The sequence below is a fragment of the Elephantulus edwardii genome, unplaced genomic scaffold, assembly GCF_000299155.1.
Source record: "Elephantulus edwardii isolate Elephantulus edwardi_28Jun2011 unplaced genomic scaffold, EleEdw1.0 scaffold00003, whole genome shotgun sequence".
NCBI lineage: Eukaryota > Metazoa > Chordata > Mammalia > Macroscelidea > Macroscelididae > Elephantulus > Elephantulus edwardii.
Genome location: NW_006399753.1, coordinates 4859553 through 4876905, shown reverse-complemented (window position 1 = coordinate 4876905; position 17353 = coordinate 4859553). Strand labels below are relative to the sequence as shown.

Genomic DNA, 17353 nt, shown 5'->3' with positions numbered 1-17353 from the left:
CATGGAAAGTAGTTTGATCTCTCTGAGGCTGTTTCCCAGTCATATGTAAATTGTGTCTTAATCTGCCTATTTACCAGGAAGGGGACTGTGCCCGTCCTGAATTACTAGTAGTTAAATATGAACTATCCTTTTCAGATGTAAAGATTGCCTTTTTTTTTTTTACTGACAAAAGTGCATTGTTAAATGAGCTAGGGTTTCACCCTAGAATAAAACCCAGTGATCACTCCCAAACAGGGAGGCAGTCTTGGAGGTGACTCGCTGTCTCCCAGATCTGTGTAATAAAGTGCTTATGGATATTGCAATCCTTTGACTTATTGGCTATTGACTACAGAAAGAACCCCTTGTGTTTAGTAACAATGTTAGGAAGAGGGGTCAATCCCCAGAGAGGGTGGAGGGTTAGCAAACCTGAAGAAGACCCTCACCGACCTGGATTCATACAGTGGCCTGCCTCACACAGAGCAGCGGATGCGAAGATGATGTGGGGCGAGGCAGTGGTTTGTTCTACTGTGCACAGCATCGATCTAGGCTGAACAGACTTGGTGATGTCTCACAAACATAACAATTATTCCCACTTACAACAGAGCTAACTCTGCGATGCTAAACGCTGTGACTCTCATGTGTCAAGTGTGATAATGGTTATTCAGGGTGGACAGTGTTTGGTGGAGCTTCCTGGTTAAAACAAGCTTGGAAGCAGGAGTGGCGTCCACTTCCGAAATAGCTTGCCTCTCAACACTCTGTGAACGTGGAGAAATGATGAAAGTTATAGGTGTTCAAGTCTTTCGTTGATAGGGTTGCTATGAGTCGCCTACAACTTGATGGCACTTAACAACAATCCACTCATAAATATGAACTATTTCTTCATCTGTGTTATTCTCAGGGCTCACAGAGTAGAGAGAATTTGGGGGCCAGGAAGATCTGACTGTAGATCATGATGTTGCCTCTTACTACCCTTCAGGCCCTGGACAATTATGAAATTGAAGTAAGATCTTTTTCTATTAGTGCTCCTCACTTTCCTCAACTCTACGAGGGATTGATTCATAGTAAATCACGGTCCTGAATGATGTTAAATGAGAGGAGGAGGATTTGTGCCTTCTGTGGTGAAAAGCGGCCACGCCTGAGCTCTGTAACCCTGAGGTCATCCTAAACCACATCTCTATCACAGGGAGGTTATGGGCTGTCTCTCGACCTTCACACAAAGGCCAGGAAGGAAACTGCTGTAAGAGTCAAGATTTGTTTTCTTTATCTCTGGTCTGGCCGCCATCTTAAGTCCTTTTTTTTTTACTAACAAAAGTGCATTGTTAAATGAGCTAGTGTTTCACCTTAGTATAAAACCCAGTGACCACTCTCAGCCCAGATGGAGACGCAGTCTTGGAGGTGACTCACTGTCTCCCAGACCTGCGTGATCTTGCTTATGGATATTGCAATCCGTATATCTTACTGGCGATTCACTACGGAAAGAACCCCTTGTGTTCAGTAACACTCTCACTACCTAAAAAGCTTATACTACCATTGCACACATACACAGGGATAGAAAATACGTATTTGGTACAAAAAATCTCAAACTCTACCCCTCCCATAGAAACTGGCTCAGAGTGGGCCTTCCCCTGGGTCTCTGAGACTGTAAATCCCATGGGAGGAAATGGCTCATCTTTGTTCCAAGGAGCTGCTAGTGGATTTGAACCACCAAAGTCTCAGACTTTGGGTTAACAATGCAGCTTTCTATGATGTGCACCCCCACAGTTGACTCTGTATTGGAAGGTCTGAAAAGGAATGATTATTTTATATCTACTCTAACTTTTCAAATCCTCTTATAGATAAATCATGTAATTATTTTGAAAAATCTGGTAATATGTCCATATACACACACTCTTACGCATGCGCGTGCGCACACACAGTGTCAATGTACTTGTTGGGGTCGACTACTCACCTGAGTGGCCATTTATTACTAAATTAACACACATTCTAATTGTTGTACTCTGTGCTGGCACTAGGTGTCAGGATACAACCGGGAACGAAATGGCAGCCTCTGTTTGCAAGGTTGTGCTGTCCTTGGAAGCCGCTTAGACTTTTTCAGTATTACTCCACTCTCAGAGGGCAGACGCTCTGACAGTCAGCATTTTGACCCGTCCTTTAAGCAATAGTCACCAGCTAGTTTACAATAATCTGAAATGTCCCACAAACACAGGGCCAGGCAGAGCAAGATCTTCAGTTAAAATGATTTTGAATAAATACTTACGAACTAGGGCCTCAGTTTCTCATCTATGAAATAGAGCTCACCGGGCTGTTAAAAGGATTGAATCAATGAATCACAGGAAATGTCCAGCACAGGACTTGGGATTTCCTGGCCTTTACGAGGGATCACAGGAGTGTCTGGAATCATTTGTTGAGTGTCAATTGTTTCTCCTTGAGATGAACCCATCCATCCTTCCTTCCTTCCTTCCATCCATCCATCCATCCATCCAATACACCCACCTATTCACTACCACGTCCATCTGTCCATCATCTATCCATTATCTATCAATCTATCAAATCCATCTACCTATCCATCCATCCACCCATCCAAACTACCTACCTATTCACCCATCCATCTGTCCATTCACCCATTTATTTGTCCATCCGTCCAACCATCCATCCATCCATCCATCCATCCATCCATGCATTGAGCCAAATTGCTCGTGCATACTGCCTAGCTTCTGACATAAATTTGGCATTTTATGGGGTTTGCATTGAATAATGGGATTTGTGGATATGAATTGCACATCTGAGACGAGGGCTCCTCCCCTAACCATCAACATCCCTCCAGCAAGATGAGAATTGTCCCAGTTTGTGCAGACCCACCTATGACAGGGCAGTCCACATAACGGTCCTCGAAGATGACTGGCAGGGTGCTCCAGTCACCGTCGATGTCTGGGCACTCTGCCGGCAGCGGGGGCATGCTCGTCAGGTACTCTGAGTTCCGGACATCCAGGGCCAGCTGCCCATGAGTCTGTATGCTGGGAACGTGAAGAGCCGGGTGAGAATCGCAGGAAGGTTTAAATATTTTTAAAGTGTTACGCCATCCCTCCAGGGACTCCGCTGGCCTAGTGGTAAGGAGTTGCACTGCCAATCCAAAGGCTCCTGGTTTGAATTCACCAGTTACTCCTTGGAAGCAGAATGAGCAATCTTTTCTCATATGATTTACTGCCTCTGAAAGCCTGCCGGAGGGTCAGCTACAGGTTGGTTCTGCATCAGTGGTAGATAACTGTAACCGCCTTTACGGGAGGAAGCCCTCATGGCTTAGTCACAAGGAATCGTGCTGCCCACAGTGTTAGGTCTGAACAGGGGGCCCAAAGGGGAGGATGAAGAATTCAAATGTTGATAAGAAGAGCAAATGGCCTTGCCCACCTGGCAGAGCTAACAGACAAACCCTAAATCACAGAGGAATGTACCTCCCTTCCTTCCCTAAGGACTCCGTTATAAAAACCTCCCCGATACTCTGAAGGGGTGACTTCCCCATTCTGCATCTCCAGAATGAGGAACCTCGCCCAGACCCTCCCTTATCCTTCCCCCTTTAATAAAGCTGCATTAAGCCCTCTCTCACTCTCCCTGGTTCCTTGCTTATGTACGCTAACTTAACACACACAAGGTTATGTGCTTTGAATCACCAGCTGCTCCACAGGAGAAAAATAGACAATCTGCTCCTGTGCAAATGCTGCCTTTGAAAACCTGCTGGAGGGTCAGCTATGCATTGGTTCTGGCTTGATGGGACACTCAACAGCGGTCTTCATGGGAGCAGATCATTCTCTCTCTTGTGGGGGTTGCTGAGGGGCTTGAAAGTGCCAATTTTAATTTGGTGACTTGTGGACTGTATGTCCTCCATGGTTGTGTGTGCTCCTTGAGAGCCCTGCTATGACACAGGCAGGCACGCATCTTCCGTAGTGACCTGGGAAGGTGTCATGTACAAGTTCTCACTTGTAATATCTTGTTCAGTGGCCTTCAAAATAAATCATAATTAGATTTGTCAGATTGTTGTTGTTTTGTGCCATCACGTCAGAACGCCTCAGAGCTGACCCTCCAACAGATTTTTCAGAGGCTGTAGACCGCCTGGGAGGAGATAATCTCCTACAGAACTAATATTCTAGAGGAGAAAACTTTACTAGGATTCAAACTATCCACCTCTGTGGTAGCAGCACAACTCTTTACCAGCTAGGATTAGCTCTTCTAAGTTCCAGTTTTGGAAAATACCACCAGACAATTGTATCTGTCAACTGGACAAATGCATGAGTCAGTGAGTGAATGAATGAAAGAAAGACCCAAGATGTTTCTAGGCAAATTATTTTAGCCCTAGTCGTGCAGTGTGTTACATGTCGGGCAGCTAAACAAAAGGTCAGCTGTTCAAATCCGCCTGCTATTTCTAAAGAGAAAGGGGAGAGGCAGTCTCCTTCAGATAAAGATTCGCTGTCTAACAGATCCTATCGAAGGTTGCCACGAGTCACCACCAGCAGCTTGAGGGTAACAGGGGTTTTTTCACCAGGGCTTTGAACTGTTCTTTCAGCTTCAATTCCTGCTCAGAGTTTACATTTCCACTCCAGACATCCTGAGTCAGAATCAACAGGTTAACAAGATTCCCCAAGTGGTTCGTTAGATTCTGAGTGCATACATCCTGGGTGGGGATGTAAATTCTCAGCAAAGGGTTGGAACAGAATGAAAGGATTCCAGGCTCTGATTTCAGCATGCAAACATTTTCCATGGTGTCCCTCACACTGTCAGAATTCATGAGGCAAATCATAAATGTCACTGTACTTTGCAAACAAAATGAAGAGTGGAGAGAAAATAGAGCCACGAAGATGAAGGGGGAGGATGTCCCAGTCAGTTCTGAATGATGGATGAACCCCAAGTGTCTTTCTGGCTAGGTTTACTGTGGCTCCTCAAAGTCACTTCACTCACATCTCTCTGTGGAAGCGACTCAGAAATAAAAATACCTTGGACATCGGTAGCAAAGCCCACAATATTTGGGAATACCCGCTGTTACTGCCTACCAGGGAAATCTGAAAGCCAGAATGGCCTGATCTTTCCACAACCCCTTGAGCTCTTTACTTTCACCTAGAAGACAAACTTATAAATTCATCAGCCCCACCTCAGTCCTGCTGATGAGGCATTTAGGGCTTAATTCTTATGCTAAGTGCATTTCCCAGCTGCCAAAGAACCCCAGGTGAGCTGTGCTGTTTCTGACATAGCTTGTGGCCACAGCACCTGTTTCTAATCCATTCTGCAAAAAAGACTCAGCACTGATGCCTTCAAGGTCCTAAGCAGTCCTGGTTCTAGCACAGAGGGTCATAATAACACTCAACATATAAAAGTGGTAGCTATTCACTGATGCCTTCAGGGACCTAGGCAGTCCTGGTGCTGCCCCCAGAGTCACAACACTCAACACACAAAAAAGTGGTAGCGATTGACTTTCTCTGTCTCCTTTCAGCTCCAGTCTTAATAACCAATGTGCCTGAGTCAGACTAACACAAAGGTACATTAGAAATTTCTCAAATATGTAAATGTAGAGAAACCAAAGTTATATTAGTGTTTATAAGGAAGACCAAAGAAAAATAGCTGCCTTTAGACTGTGGGGTTGGCAAAGAATATCCTATGGACTACTAGAACAAATCAGTCTGTCTTAGAAATCATAGAAGAGACGCTGAGCAGATTTTGTCTCATGTATTTTGGACATATTATGAGGAAGGGTCAGTTCCTGCAGAAGGACATCGTACTTGGTAAAGGTGATCACAAAAGACGGAAGACACTCAATGGACCGTCTGACTCAGTGGCTGGGACAGTGGCTCATCAAGCACAGCAACAACGCTGAAGCTGGCACAGAGTGGGCCGTGTTTTGGCCTGTTGTGCACAGGGTCACTATGACTCGTCACCGACTTCAGGCACCTAACACCAGCTACAACAGGAGCAGATAGGTGTGGGCAGTGAGGGGTCATAGTGTAGGAAGCAGTGACTGATTAGGGGGAAGGGGAATTTGACAACCATAATGAGTGGTGGTTGGAACACCTGAAACAACGTCATGGATAGCAATCAAGTGTACACATGAGAAGCACTGAATGAAAATATTATACTACCTACGTATCTTTACAACAACCAACACATTTACAGATCCAACTGACCAGGAGCATCCTGGGCAGGTACTTTGAAGGGAGCAGTGAAGATGCAAGAGATACTTACAGATTTTCCTGGAAGGTCAAGATTGCAAGTTTTTGGTGCTCCATGTAAAAGAAGGCCTCGGAAAATCTTCGCACCTTTGGGATAAGGAAGTGAGTGTCAACTCTGACTTATAGTGACCCTGAAAACAGCAGGTCTGAAGCTCGCGTGATCCGTGCCGTCCACACAGTCTCTGAGACACTCAAGCCCATCACTAGTCACTGTGTCAGTCTACCTCATCGAGGGTCTTCCTTCCTTTCTCTGACCCTCCATCTTTGCAGGACCCTGTGTTTTTCCAAGGATTAATCCCCCTGACAACGTGCACAATGTACGTGAGGTGGAGACTCACTATCTCTGCCTCTAAGAAGCACTCTGGTTGCACTTCTCTGAGACAGATGTGTTTGTTCCTCTGGCAGTCCATGGCATAGTCAACATTCTTCACCAGCCCCACAATTCAGACGTCAGTTCTCCTCTGGTCTTCCTTATTTACCTTCCAGCTTTCACATGCACATGAAGCAATGCAAACTACCATTTTCTATTCTATTATACCAGTTTCTATTTTTGTGTTTGGTTCATATTACTGCCACTAGAAGACAAGCCCCTTGCACGTACACACTCAACGAATGTCAATTCAAACTCAGGTGCATGGTGTCAGAGTTGAACTGTGTACTGTGCTCTGCACGGTTGTCAATGGCTGCTCTTTCAAATCTTTCTTCCAAGGTGCTTCTGGGTGCACTTGAACTGCCAACCTTTTCATTAGCAGCCAAGTGCACTAACCATTTGCGAGACTCAGTCTCTCCATTAGCACACAGGGACCATATCCAGATGCATCTGAAACTGATTTGCAGAAACAATCCTGCACAACCCTCTGTGAACATTGACACTCATGCATCTTATCCTCTTGGTCTAAGAGAGGAGGCCCACATCGTCTATGAATTGATATTTCTGCCATTAATGTCCACCCACATGGACACAAACTGTTGGCAGAAGAACAATGTCTCATAGGTGGTAACACTTAAAACCCCCAAACAACAGCAACAATAATCTTTTCAAAGGATTTGTGGTGGACTCTGCCACCAGTTGAGATATGGAAGAATTCTTATAAGAGCAGAGATTCAGGAGAATTACATTAACAAAGGCATATGGCAAGTTCATGGTGGAATCAGGACCATGTGCTGACCTAGAGGCCAATCCCAAGTCTTCATTCTGCTCTAGAAATGGTCTCTCTTAAACCAGCCCCCGTGGAGAGTTCACTATCCAGAGATGAGGGGGGACAGGTGTGTCATGTGACACTTACCCTCAAAGTATGATGCTCCTGGGTGAGATAGGTGGTCACTTGGGAGTGTAGTGTCACTGTGTCCAGGAACTGGGTCCACAAGGCCATCAGGTGGGAGGCAAGCCAGGCGAGATCCTTGCTGATCTGTTCAGCTATTTTCTCTGGATTGTTCAGCATCTGGAGAGGCAAAAGGTGGAGGCCAAGGCTCTGTAATCCATCAACTTACTATTACTTCTTTCTGACATTTTTGGTAACTTCCAAGTTTTCTTTGACATATCTCCTTTCTCCATGCACTGGTGACATTTCCTTATACTTCAGAGTCTTACAGGAGTATGCTGCATAGCAGTCTTAAAACAAGAATAAAATAAGGGAGCTCTGGTAGCCTAGTGGCAAGAAGTTGCACTGCAATCCCAGAGGCATGTGGTTCAAATCCACCAGACACTCTGCTGGAGAAGGAGGGGCAATCTCCTGTACCAATCAGATCTGATTTGACAGTACACACAAAAATAATAATAAAAAAAATTTTAAAATAATAAAATTTTAAAAAAGAATAAAATATCTAGATAGTTCCTCAGTGTCCACAAAATAAGAGGCCAAAGCTTTCTGAATACAAGATCACCTGTTAGGTAGAATAAATAACTTTCCATCTTGTCCAAACTTTATATCGCTTTTAGATAAAACTTACTCTTTGATTTCTAGATGTATCTATGCCTTTGTATCTCTCTTAGTTTACACTATTTCTCTTTTCAGACTCTATGACCTATCCCAACAAATATCAATATCCAGCTTCTAGCACACTTGTTCCTGGGTGTCCTCCCACCAGCTCCAAGAAGAAACCGGCCTCTCACATCCTCCACAACACTGACCTTGGACAAGTGCAATAGGTCCTTATCCTGACTCCACAGTACATCCGAAAAACAACGAACTTCATGCTTCGCAACCAGTATTGCTCCATTGGGTAATCTCTGTTATTTGCATGTCAAAGTTAGACAATATATAAGGAAGAACAAAGATGAATTGATGCCTTTGTATTGTCATGTTGGTAAATATACTGTGAACTTCAAAAAGAACGAAAATATAAATCTGTCTTGGAAGAAACACAGAGTGTTCCCTAGCTGCCAGGACGGGGTGGTGAGGCTGCACCCCAAATATGGGGGGGGCATGCTGTCAGAAGACACAAGTCCATGTAAAAAGACATCACACTTGGGAAAGCAGAGGGTCCTTAAAGAGAAGACAACCCTTATAGAAACAGACAGACACAGTGACAGCTGAAGATGCACTGGCCCCGTGATGACCCTCGAGGAGACAGTGACACAGTGAGCGCAGCAGGGGGCCCAGGCACAGCAGGGGCACCTTGAAGTGTAATCAGTGTGATGGCACCTAACACAAGTGCCCCCCCACCACTCATCCACCCATGTCACACTCCAGTCACTTGTGGGGTGCTCTGATGCCGGAAGCTATGCCACTGGCCTTTCAGATACCAGCAATGTCATCCAGGGCCGAGGTTTCTGCCTAAGACAGATTAGGAATAACAGTCTATAAAAATCTGCTTCTGAAAGGATAGATCTCAACAGAATACTGTCAAGCTCTGGTGGCCCAGTGATAAGGAGCTGAGCTGCCAACCTGAAGGCACACAGTTCGAGTGCACCCACTTCTCCTTGGGAGGAAAATGGGCATTTCCTTCCATGTGATTTACCGCCTCCGAAAACCCACTGGAGGACCAGCTGTGGCTTGGCTCTGACTCAACAATATACAACAACAACGATGCTGGAAGAAGGCAGTGACCATACAGCGTCTGTGCCGGTGATGATGGGGACGGGTGGCGATCGATCGTGTGGGACGTAGGGTCACCATCAGTCAGAGGTGATTAGACTGCGACTAACATTAAGCTCCAGGAGTGACACCTCCTCTCTGGGGGTCCTGTGACCCCCACGGATCTCCTCCACAGCGCCTCCCACAGGGGATGTGAGCTCCGTAAGCATGGGCTTCCTTGCGCGTCCTAATCAGCAGTGAGCAATTTCACATGGGTTTCGCCACGTCTCTGATGTACAAGTGGCCGCTGCACAGGAACAAGCCAGCACAGGGAACTGCGCTTACCTCGCTGGCTGGCTACTCCGTCCCTGTCAGTGTGTGTCAATTTGAAAAGAGGCTTTGATTCTGTAGGAAGGCTGTGCGAGGCTGGGAGAAAGACAGATGCCAGCCCTACTTAGACGCTGAACCTCTGATGGGGTGGGGAAAACGTGAAACTGTTCACTACAGATTAGTATCACCGTGCTCAAGGCAAACCACGAGTCCCTTGTGCAGGCAGTGCTGCCCCTGCCCTCCTGATGCTCTTTCTTGTTATCTCCTCCATCTCTTTCAGGCCTGCATTTCAGCCTGGAGTTTCCCCGCATCCCAGGAACTAGCAGTGTGGAGCAGAGGTTTCTGGATAAGTAAGCACCTTTGAAGGAAGGTGAGGAACCCTGGGCCTCAACAACCCAGACTCTCCACACACGATGTCTTACTTTGTCGCCCATAACATCCCATCCACCACGAGGACACACACAGCCCCTGTGTATCCTCTCAGCTCAGGGAATAGGATGAAGGTAAAGACACGGAGAGAAGCTACTGATAAAATGTGGCCTTGGGAGAACTGTATTTCCCCTCGTTGATAATAGACATGGCCCCAGACCAGGTATAGAACACTTCTGATTAAGCCACAGGAGGACTCCCTGCCTTTCTGGGTTTCTGTCTGTATCATTGCAATGATGGGCTAAGAGGGGCCATCCCAGCAAGACCGAGGAAAGAGCCCTTCACACTAACGAGGCAGCAATGCCAACTCAGTGTCCGGAACACGCCCCGCACCTGCTCCGTGTCTCCTCTGCCACTTGGCTCACTGCACCCTGGACACTCCCCACTGTCCACTGCCTCTACCCTCTCACCCCAATGTTCACTGCGTACTTGTCCTGTGTCCACCTTTGACCAGTCCAGGATAAATTAATACAGTCTCAGATGAGGCTACGGTCTGGTTATAATTATGCATTAACTCAATTCACTCATTGACATCAAGTCAGAACCAACTCATAACTGACCCTCCAGTGGTTTCTGAGGCTGTAAACCAAGTGGAAGGATGGTCATCTTGCTCCCTTGGAGCTGCTGGTAGATGCAGATGGCCAGAGAGGGGTGACCTTTGGGTTAGGAGCACACTTCTAGGTATCAAGTCACCAGACTGCTAACTCTGTGTGTAGATGGTTATAACACAACCATCACGTATAGGCTCCCTGCACTGAATTGCACTTGGACATCTAGTCATTTTGCAGGTAATCTGTTTGTTTGTGTTTGTTGTTTTGTTTTAGAGATTGAAGCCTTGTAGCAACCCTGGGTAGAGCAGGTCTACTTTCTAACAGTACGCGCTCACAGCTCATCTCTGTGTCACACTTAGCTCAGCTCATGGCTATATGGTGGCTGAAAGTGATTCACAGCTGCCCCTCAGGTTTTCAGGGGTCACAGATTACACAGGGGGAGAGTGCCCACCTTTCCCCTGGCAATCACTGGGGATTCAAAAGAGGGAGGCACTACCTCTGAGTGAGAAGAGCAACTCCTTATAAACTACCTCACCAGAGCTCCAGACACTGTGATCTTCTCACAATTTTTCACCTCTTTATTTGCATAATGCTACTGCGAGTGTACAAACCACAGGACAGATTCGATACGTACCAAAGAATTCAGAATTCTGTGACTGGCTTCATGCAACCTTCACTTTACTGCAGCAGTTTGGAAGCAAACCTGGGGTACCTCCGAGGTTGACCCAGGCCATGAATGGGACACACACTGAGGTCTGGAGAAGGCTCGTGGGGGGGCTTCCTGGAGGAGGTGATGCCCACATCACCTCATCAAGGTGAGCAGGTAGTAAGAAGCTTGTTTTTATTTTTCTCTGAATCAGCCAGGACCCCTAACAAGACTCCCAAGTCCTGCGCAGGAGGACTTACGGGGAGGGGCAGTGGGGCGGCTAAAATGCAGCAGCTGACCACATCACTCCATCATCTCAGAGGGGAAGCCAGCACCACAAGTTAGAGGTGTCCCCAGGTAGTCAGCACCCCTCCTGACAACGTCCATGCCTGTGAGCCCTCCCTGTCCGCTTCTGCACACACCCTCACCCCCTGTGCCCACTCTCAGCCAGGTGACACTCCCTGCCCAGCACATCCCCTGCCAGCGTGTACCTGTTATCACCCTTGGAACCCTCTCTGCACACACAGTCCCCCCTTATCAAACGCCGAAGTGTCCACTCTCAGCTCCCTTTCCCTCCCCATGGGCCTTCCAGTACCACCTTACAATAACAACTAACAGCAAGACAAGGGGCACTACGGGCTGAACACACACTGTTATTGTTGTTATGTGCTGTCCAGTCACTTGTGACTCATAGCGATGCCGTGTACAATAGCCCTGACACCTGCTCTTAACTTAATCTCATAACAGCCCTATCAGGTCCTTCTTGTTGTTGTTGTTGTGTACCCCACAGTCGGAACTGAGTCAGAGCTGACCTCCAGCAGGTTTTCAGAGGCACAGGAGGAGATGGTCTATTTTCCTTCCGTGGAGCAGCTGGTGGATTTGATCCTGAACCTGTGCACTGGTGATGTTAGGTGCTGCTAAGTCCAGTACAATCATAGCAACCCTACGAACAAGGGGCCTGAACGCTGCCCTCTCCTGCTCCATCCTCATCATGCGTGATACAGTCAGCTCATTGCTACACTCACTGGATCAACGTATCTCATTGAGGGTCTTCGTCTCTTTCCCTGACCCTCTACCTTTCCAAGCATGATGCCTCCTCCTAACAGTGTACTCATGGCATGTGAGACACACCTGTCTGGTAGAGGGGTGCTACTGTTACCCTCTGGGGTACAAAGTGTACGCACTTCATTTTTAACCCAAAGGTCAGTGGTTCAAACCCACCTAGTAGCTCCACAGGAGAACGACCTAGCAATCTAATCCCATAAAGAGTCTAGCTGGGAAAATCCTATAAGGCAGCTCTTTTCTGTCCTATTGGGTCATGATGTGTTGAATCTACTCAAGGCACGTACCCCCAACATGATTAACAATCCTTACTCACAGCATATAGCCCAAGGAACGTGACAGAGTCCCCCAAATTGTTTATTATGTGGCCTAGTGGGACGAAGCTTCACCGCAATCTCAAAGGCACCTGGTTCAAATCTACCAGCTACGTCCATGTGATTAATTGCCTCTGAACACGCCTGGAAGACTGGCCATGATTCGGTTCTGACTCAATCCCACGTAACAACAATACTCTTACTATGTGCTGGACAGATTTCTGCTAGTGCACGCGATTGTCATCATATCATCCTCCTCTTCCTTCCTAACAGCTTCCAGCCCCGTATCAGTCTATCCGAGATCTAGTGTGAGGCCTCTGAACACCCAGTAATTAGCCAGGACCTGCTTGGTAAGTGGGTAGTTAAACAGATGTGCTCTGAGCTCCAGCGATTCAGAGACCCCTGTGGACCTGCGTCGCCTCTGCACAGCGTCCAGCACAGGGTCAGGCGTATACAGGTGTCTAATGGCACAGGAATGATTCTGCGTACAGAAACGCAGAGAACTTTCCAGATTTGGGCCCCATGTGAGGTTACAAGCCTGTCTTTTATCTCTGCCTCCCACTCTAAGCAAGCAATTACATTCAGCCTGCACAGCCGCCGCCAGTCAGACCCGAGGGTCAACTCCTTCAATTACCTGGAGCTCTGAGCACAGCTGAGAGAGCGTTTCTTCAACAGCCAGGGCCCCTAGGAAGAAAAAGAAACGGTACAATCAAGTGGACATACACTGACATGGACACACACTGACGTGGACACGCACTGACGTGGACACACACTGACGTGGACACTCACTGACATACACGGACGTGGACATGCACTAATGTGGACACACACTGACGTGGACACGCACTGACATGGATACGAGCTGGCATGAACACATGATGACGTGGACATGCATTGATGTGGACACACACTGACATGGACACACAATGACATACACTGATGTGGACATACGCTGACGTGCAGCAGCTGCTAAGGAAATGGAAAAGCCCAGGTTCCCAGGTGAGGAAGGCCCCAAAAGTGGACGTGGAAATGGGGGACTCTTGTTCTGTCTGGCCTGCTCACATGGGTCGTCTTTTGGAACTGTGAGCTGAAGTCCCTGAGTGAGTGTGCACACGGAAAGCCTGCTCTGCTGCTATTTACCCCAAGGGTTCGCGCCCACCCAAGGCACCTTAGAGGAGAGACCTCACAGTCTAATTGGGACCATCTGGCTCTGAGGACTCTACAAGCCCAGAGGACGCCCACTCCTGCCTTGGAACCCCCTGCTGTGCTAGCAGTGAACTTGCTCAGCTACTGCTTACTAGCCGGTCCTGGGTTCATGGTCACCCAGAGTGACCTTGGAAGGAAAGGCCTGGAGATCTGATTCTTTTAAAAAAACCAGCACACCAGTGTCCAAAAGCCCCCGAGGGACAGATCTAGAGATGTAAGGCATCTCGAATCGACCCGAAGGCGAGTTTGATTATAAAATCCATTAGTTGTTCATGGCTTCACAGCAGATGCAGTGGAACATGTTCTGTGGGCATTTCTGCGGCCCAAGGGGGCCCATGTCAACACCACTCGGTGCGTGGGTCCAAAGCGGCTCTGCTTGCCTTGTGCTTTTGTGGGTCCTGCATGCATGCTTTATTCATACACAAATAACACACGTATTCTGCCTGTTTGCCAACTGCTTCCTATATCAAGGTATTTTCATGATAGTCCTATGCTAATTTGCCACAGCTGCATGTTAAAAAATGTCACATATTGTACCCAAGAACCTCAAAGAGGTGGGCAAACAAAATAACTTGTGTGTTATTTGAGCAAAGACAGGACATAAAACACAGGACATGCACACGGACACAAAGGTTTATTATGTCTGTGGGATAGATGTGGTGATGGGTTTGGGTGTTCATCTCAAAGATGTAAAACCAAGTTCAAGGAAGGAGAGAGCAGGCTTGGGGCAGCCCCTCTGCTCCCTGACTCTGAGCCTGAAGCATCAGACCTTGCAGCCCCCAGCTGTGGCCCCACATTGTAGAGCTAATTAGCAGGATCCAACACTTAGGAGCTCAAGTGGCCCCATGGCAATGAGCTGTGCTGTCAACCCAAAGCCACATGGTTCAAATCCAGTAAGTGCTCCACAAGAGAAAGACGGGCAGTCTCTTCCTGGGCGATGAAAACCCTGGGGAGTCAGCTATGGATTGATTCTGACTCATGGGCTCCTAATAACATTAGACACTAAGCTTTATGATTTCTCATCTGCAGGGGTGTGTGTATCTGAGCTCTCTACTCTGTTCAAGGCACCCTGGTGGCACAGTTCCCTCCCACCAGCTGCTCTGATGAAGGAAGTTGGGTCATTTCCTCCCACAAAGATTTCCAGACTCAGAAACCTTTTGGAAGGTTGCTAGGAGACCACATCGATTCAATGCCGTGGACTTCTCCCTAGTTTTATGTGCAGTGGGGCAGACATTACACAGGGCTGCAGCATGGATTTTGATGAGGGGCCTCATCACAAGTGCAAGGTGAACAGGAACAGGACGCCTGTGGTCACTGAGTGTGATGTAGCCTGGAGGACCTGCCCTGGAATCAGGGCCTCTGCATGTCTGTCACGGTTCTGCCTCCGACTGCGGTGTGACCCCACCTCTCTGAGCTTCGGTTTCCTCCCGTCAAGGAAGAGATGGAGACCAGGATCTCCGTGTGCCCACTCTGGACAAGTCAAGTGCAGGAAGCTATCTCCAGAAAGCCCAGAACAGTGGACACATAAGAGGATTTATTACCATTAAACCCACTTGCTCCAAATCCTTTATGACTGATAGGGACCTGAGGGGATAGAGGAACACTGCCCCAAGATTCCTGAGATCGTCACTTCACACACGGGAGCAAACGGGAGCGTCTTTCTCCCAGAGTGGCTGATGTTTCCAAGCCCTCAGTCAGAAAGGAGCCCAGCCGCCATGCAGCCACCACCCTGCTAAAATCAGGAGATACATGGTTGTGTGTAAGTGGGTGTGTTTTCTCTGATCTTAAAATTGTTTCATAGTTTTGTAAGTTGGAACCTCAACACAGAGGCCCAAACAAGAAGAGACTCTAAACTACTCCGGCACGTTGCCATGGCTTCAGGCGCTCATCTCAAAGACCAAGTTCAAGGGAGGAGAGCAGGCTTGGAGCAGCCCCTCTGCTCCCGTAACTCGGATCTGGAAGCGTCCAGCCTCTGGTACCAAATCACAAGAGTAGTGTCTTGGTTTATGACTTGTCACCTGCAGGCGTATATATCATGGCCTAGAAAACAAGATAACGTGCGTCGTCAGCACCAGGCCTAGTGGGTGTGGGATAATCCTCAGTGAGCGGACCAGGGGTGGGTGAGGTACTGGCAGGTGTCCCGTCTTAGTGGGTGTCGGGTAATCCTCAGTGAGCGGACCAGGGGTGGGTGAGGTACTGGCAGGTGTCCTGTCCTTGTTTTGCTTCTGTCGGTTTATGGATCATCTAACTGCACGCTTCCCTCTGTGCCCCTCATGCCTTTCCTCCCTCCACGCTCATGAAGACAGCCTTGCTTGTTGGAAAGCTGGAGAGGATGTAAAGCCTTCCTGGACCCGTGTCTGTAACTGGGACATTTAGAGAAGTGTCTGTGGAGGTTAAACACTGTTGGCCTAGAGGTCATGGGTCAAACCCTCCAGTTTCTCTACAGAAGGATGGGGAAGTTTGTCTCCAGCCTTGGAAACTCTACAGATCGCCCAACTCAGCACTCGAGGCTGCTGGGAGTCAGAGCAGGTTTGTTGGTGAGGTGGTGGCTTTATTTTTTACTTTGAGTCACAAAGTGCAGGGTGGGCTATGGGGACGGGCCTCCCCCCCCCCCCCCGTCCTTACCCAGCTCCGTGCGTGGCAGCTCCGGGATGTCCTTCATGATGAGCAGGAAGTAGACACGGAGACCTCGGAAGGCGTGAAGCAGCAGGTGACAGAGGTCCCGGTGCCACTTGTAGGCGTGCTGCATGCAGTTCTCCGAGGGCACATAGAAGCTCCCCTGTGGGCAGGACATACACACACACACACACCTGAAGGCGTGGTCCGGGCCCCTCCTTCCACCACCACCACCAACCGCAGAACACTCTGAGGCCTGCTCCTTGGAAACCCAAGGACGCGAGAGGCGTTTCCATGGGAAGTTTTCTGCATCCCTCTGCATAGGGAAAACAACCCCCCACCACCTTTGCCTGCTGGGTACAAAGTCACAGTCTACAGACACTGACAACGATGAGAAAGCGGGTGATGAGGATGAGGAGAGGTATGATGGTGACGGGGCCTCCGAGGACGGAGTGCCCCTCACTTACCAACCCTGTTCTTCTGCAGGATAGAGTAGACCCGCCCTCAGGGTCTCCCTGGGTGTAATCTCTACAGTACAGAGTCGACAGAGGAGAGTGCTGAGGACTGGAAGAAGGATGACCAAGTCCGCCTTGAATCGAGGACACCCTGAGGGCTCCTTAGAAGCAAGGACGGTGAGACTTTGCCTCACACATTTAGGACATGTTTTCAGGAAGGACCAGTCCCAGAAGAAAGACGTCATGGCTGGTAAAGTGGAGGGTCAGAAAGACTGGAGGACTCTGCTCCCCGAGACTGTCAATGAGTGCTGAGCTGGGTCAGAGGGGCAGCCAGATCTCAGGGGGCTGAGGTGACATCACTAGGATTGGTGTCACCCAATGCTGTCACTCCTGAGTTAATACCAGCCCATGATGGGCCTCCTCCCATACCAGGCCACACAGAACCCGTAGTAACATTTGTTATTAACTTTAATCACAGAAAAATACAGCAATGTTGCTAGAGTTGGTGTCTCTAATCCCCCGTGCAATAACTAACGGCG

At 48.2% G+C, this 17353-nt stretch overlaps 1 protein-coding gene across 1 annotated transcript in view; it reads right to left on the bottom strand.

The window, feature by feature from the left end:
- FAM135B (family with sequence similarity 135, member B) overlaps positions 1-17353 on the bottom strand; it is a 139055-nt gene that overhangs the window by 23199 nt on the left and 98503 nt on the right. The window contains exons 7-11 of the mRNA XM_006879268.1: positions 16369-16522; positions 13172-13221; positions 7475-7630; positions 6202-6275; positions 2839-2993 (exon numbers count right to left, since the gene is read on the bottom strand). Coding sequence (XP_006879330.1) covers positions 2839-2993; positions 6202-6275; positions 7475-7630; positions 13172-13221; positions 16369-16522 — 589 coding nt within the window. The remainder of the gene's footprint in view (positions 1-2838; positions 2994-6201; positions 6276-7474; positions 7631-13171; positions 13222-16368; positions 16523-17353) is intronic.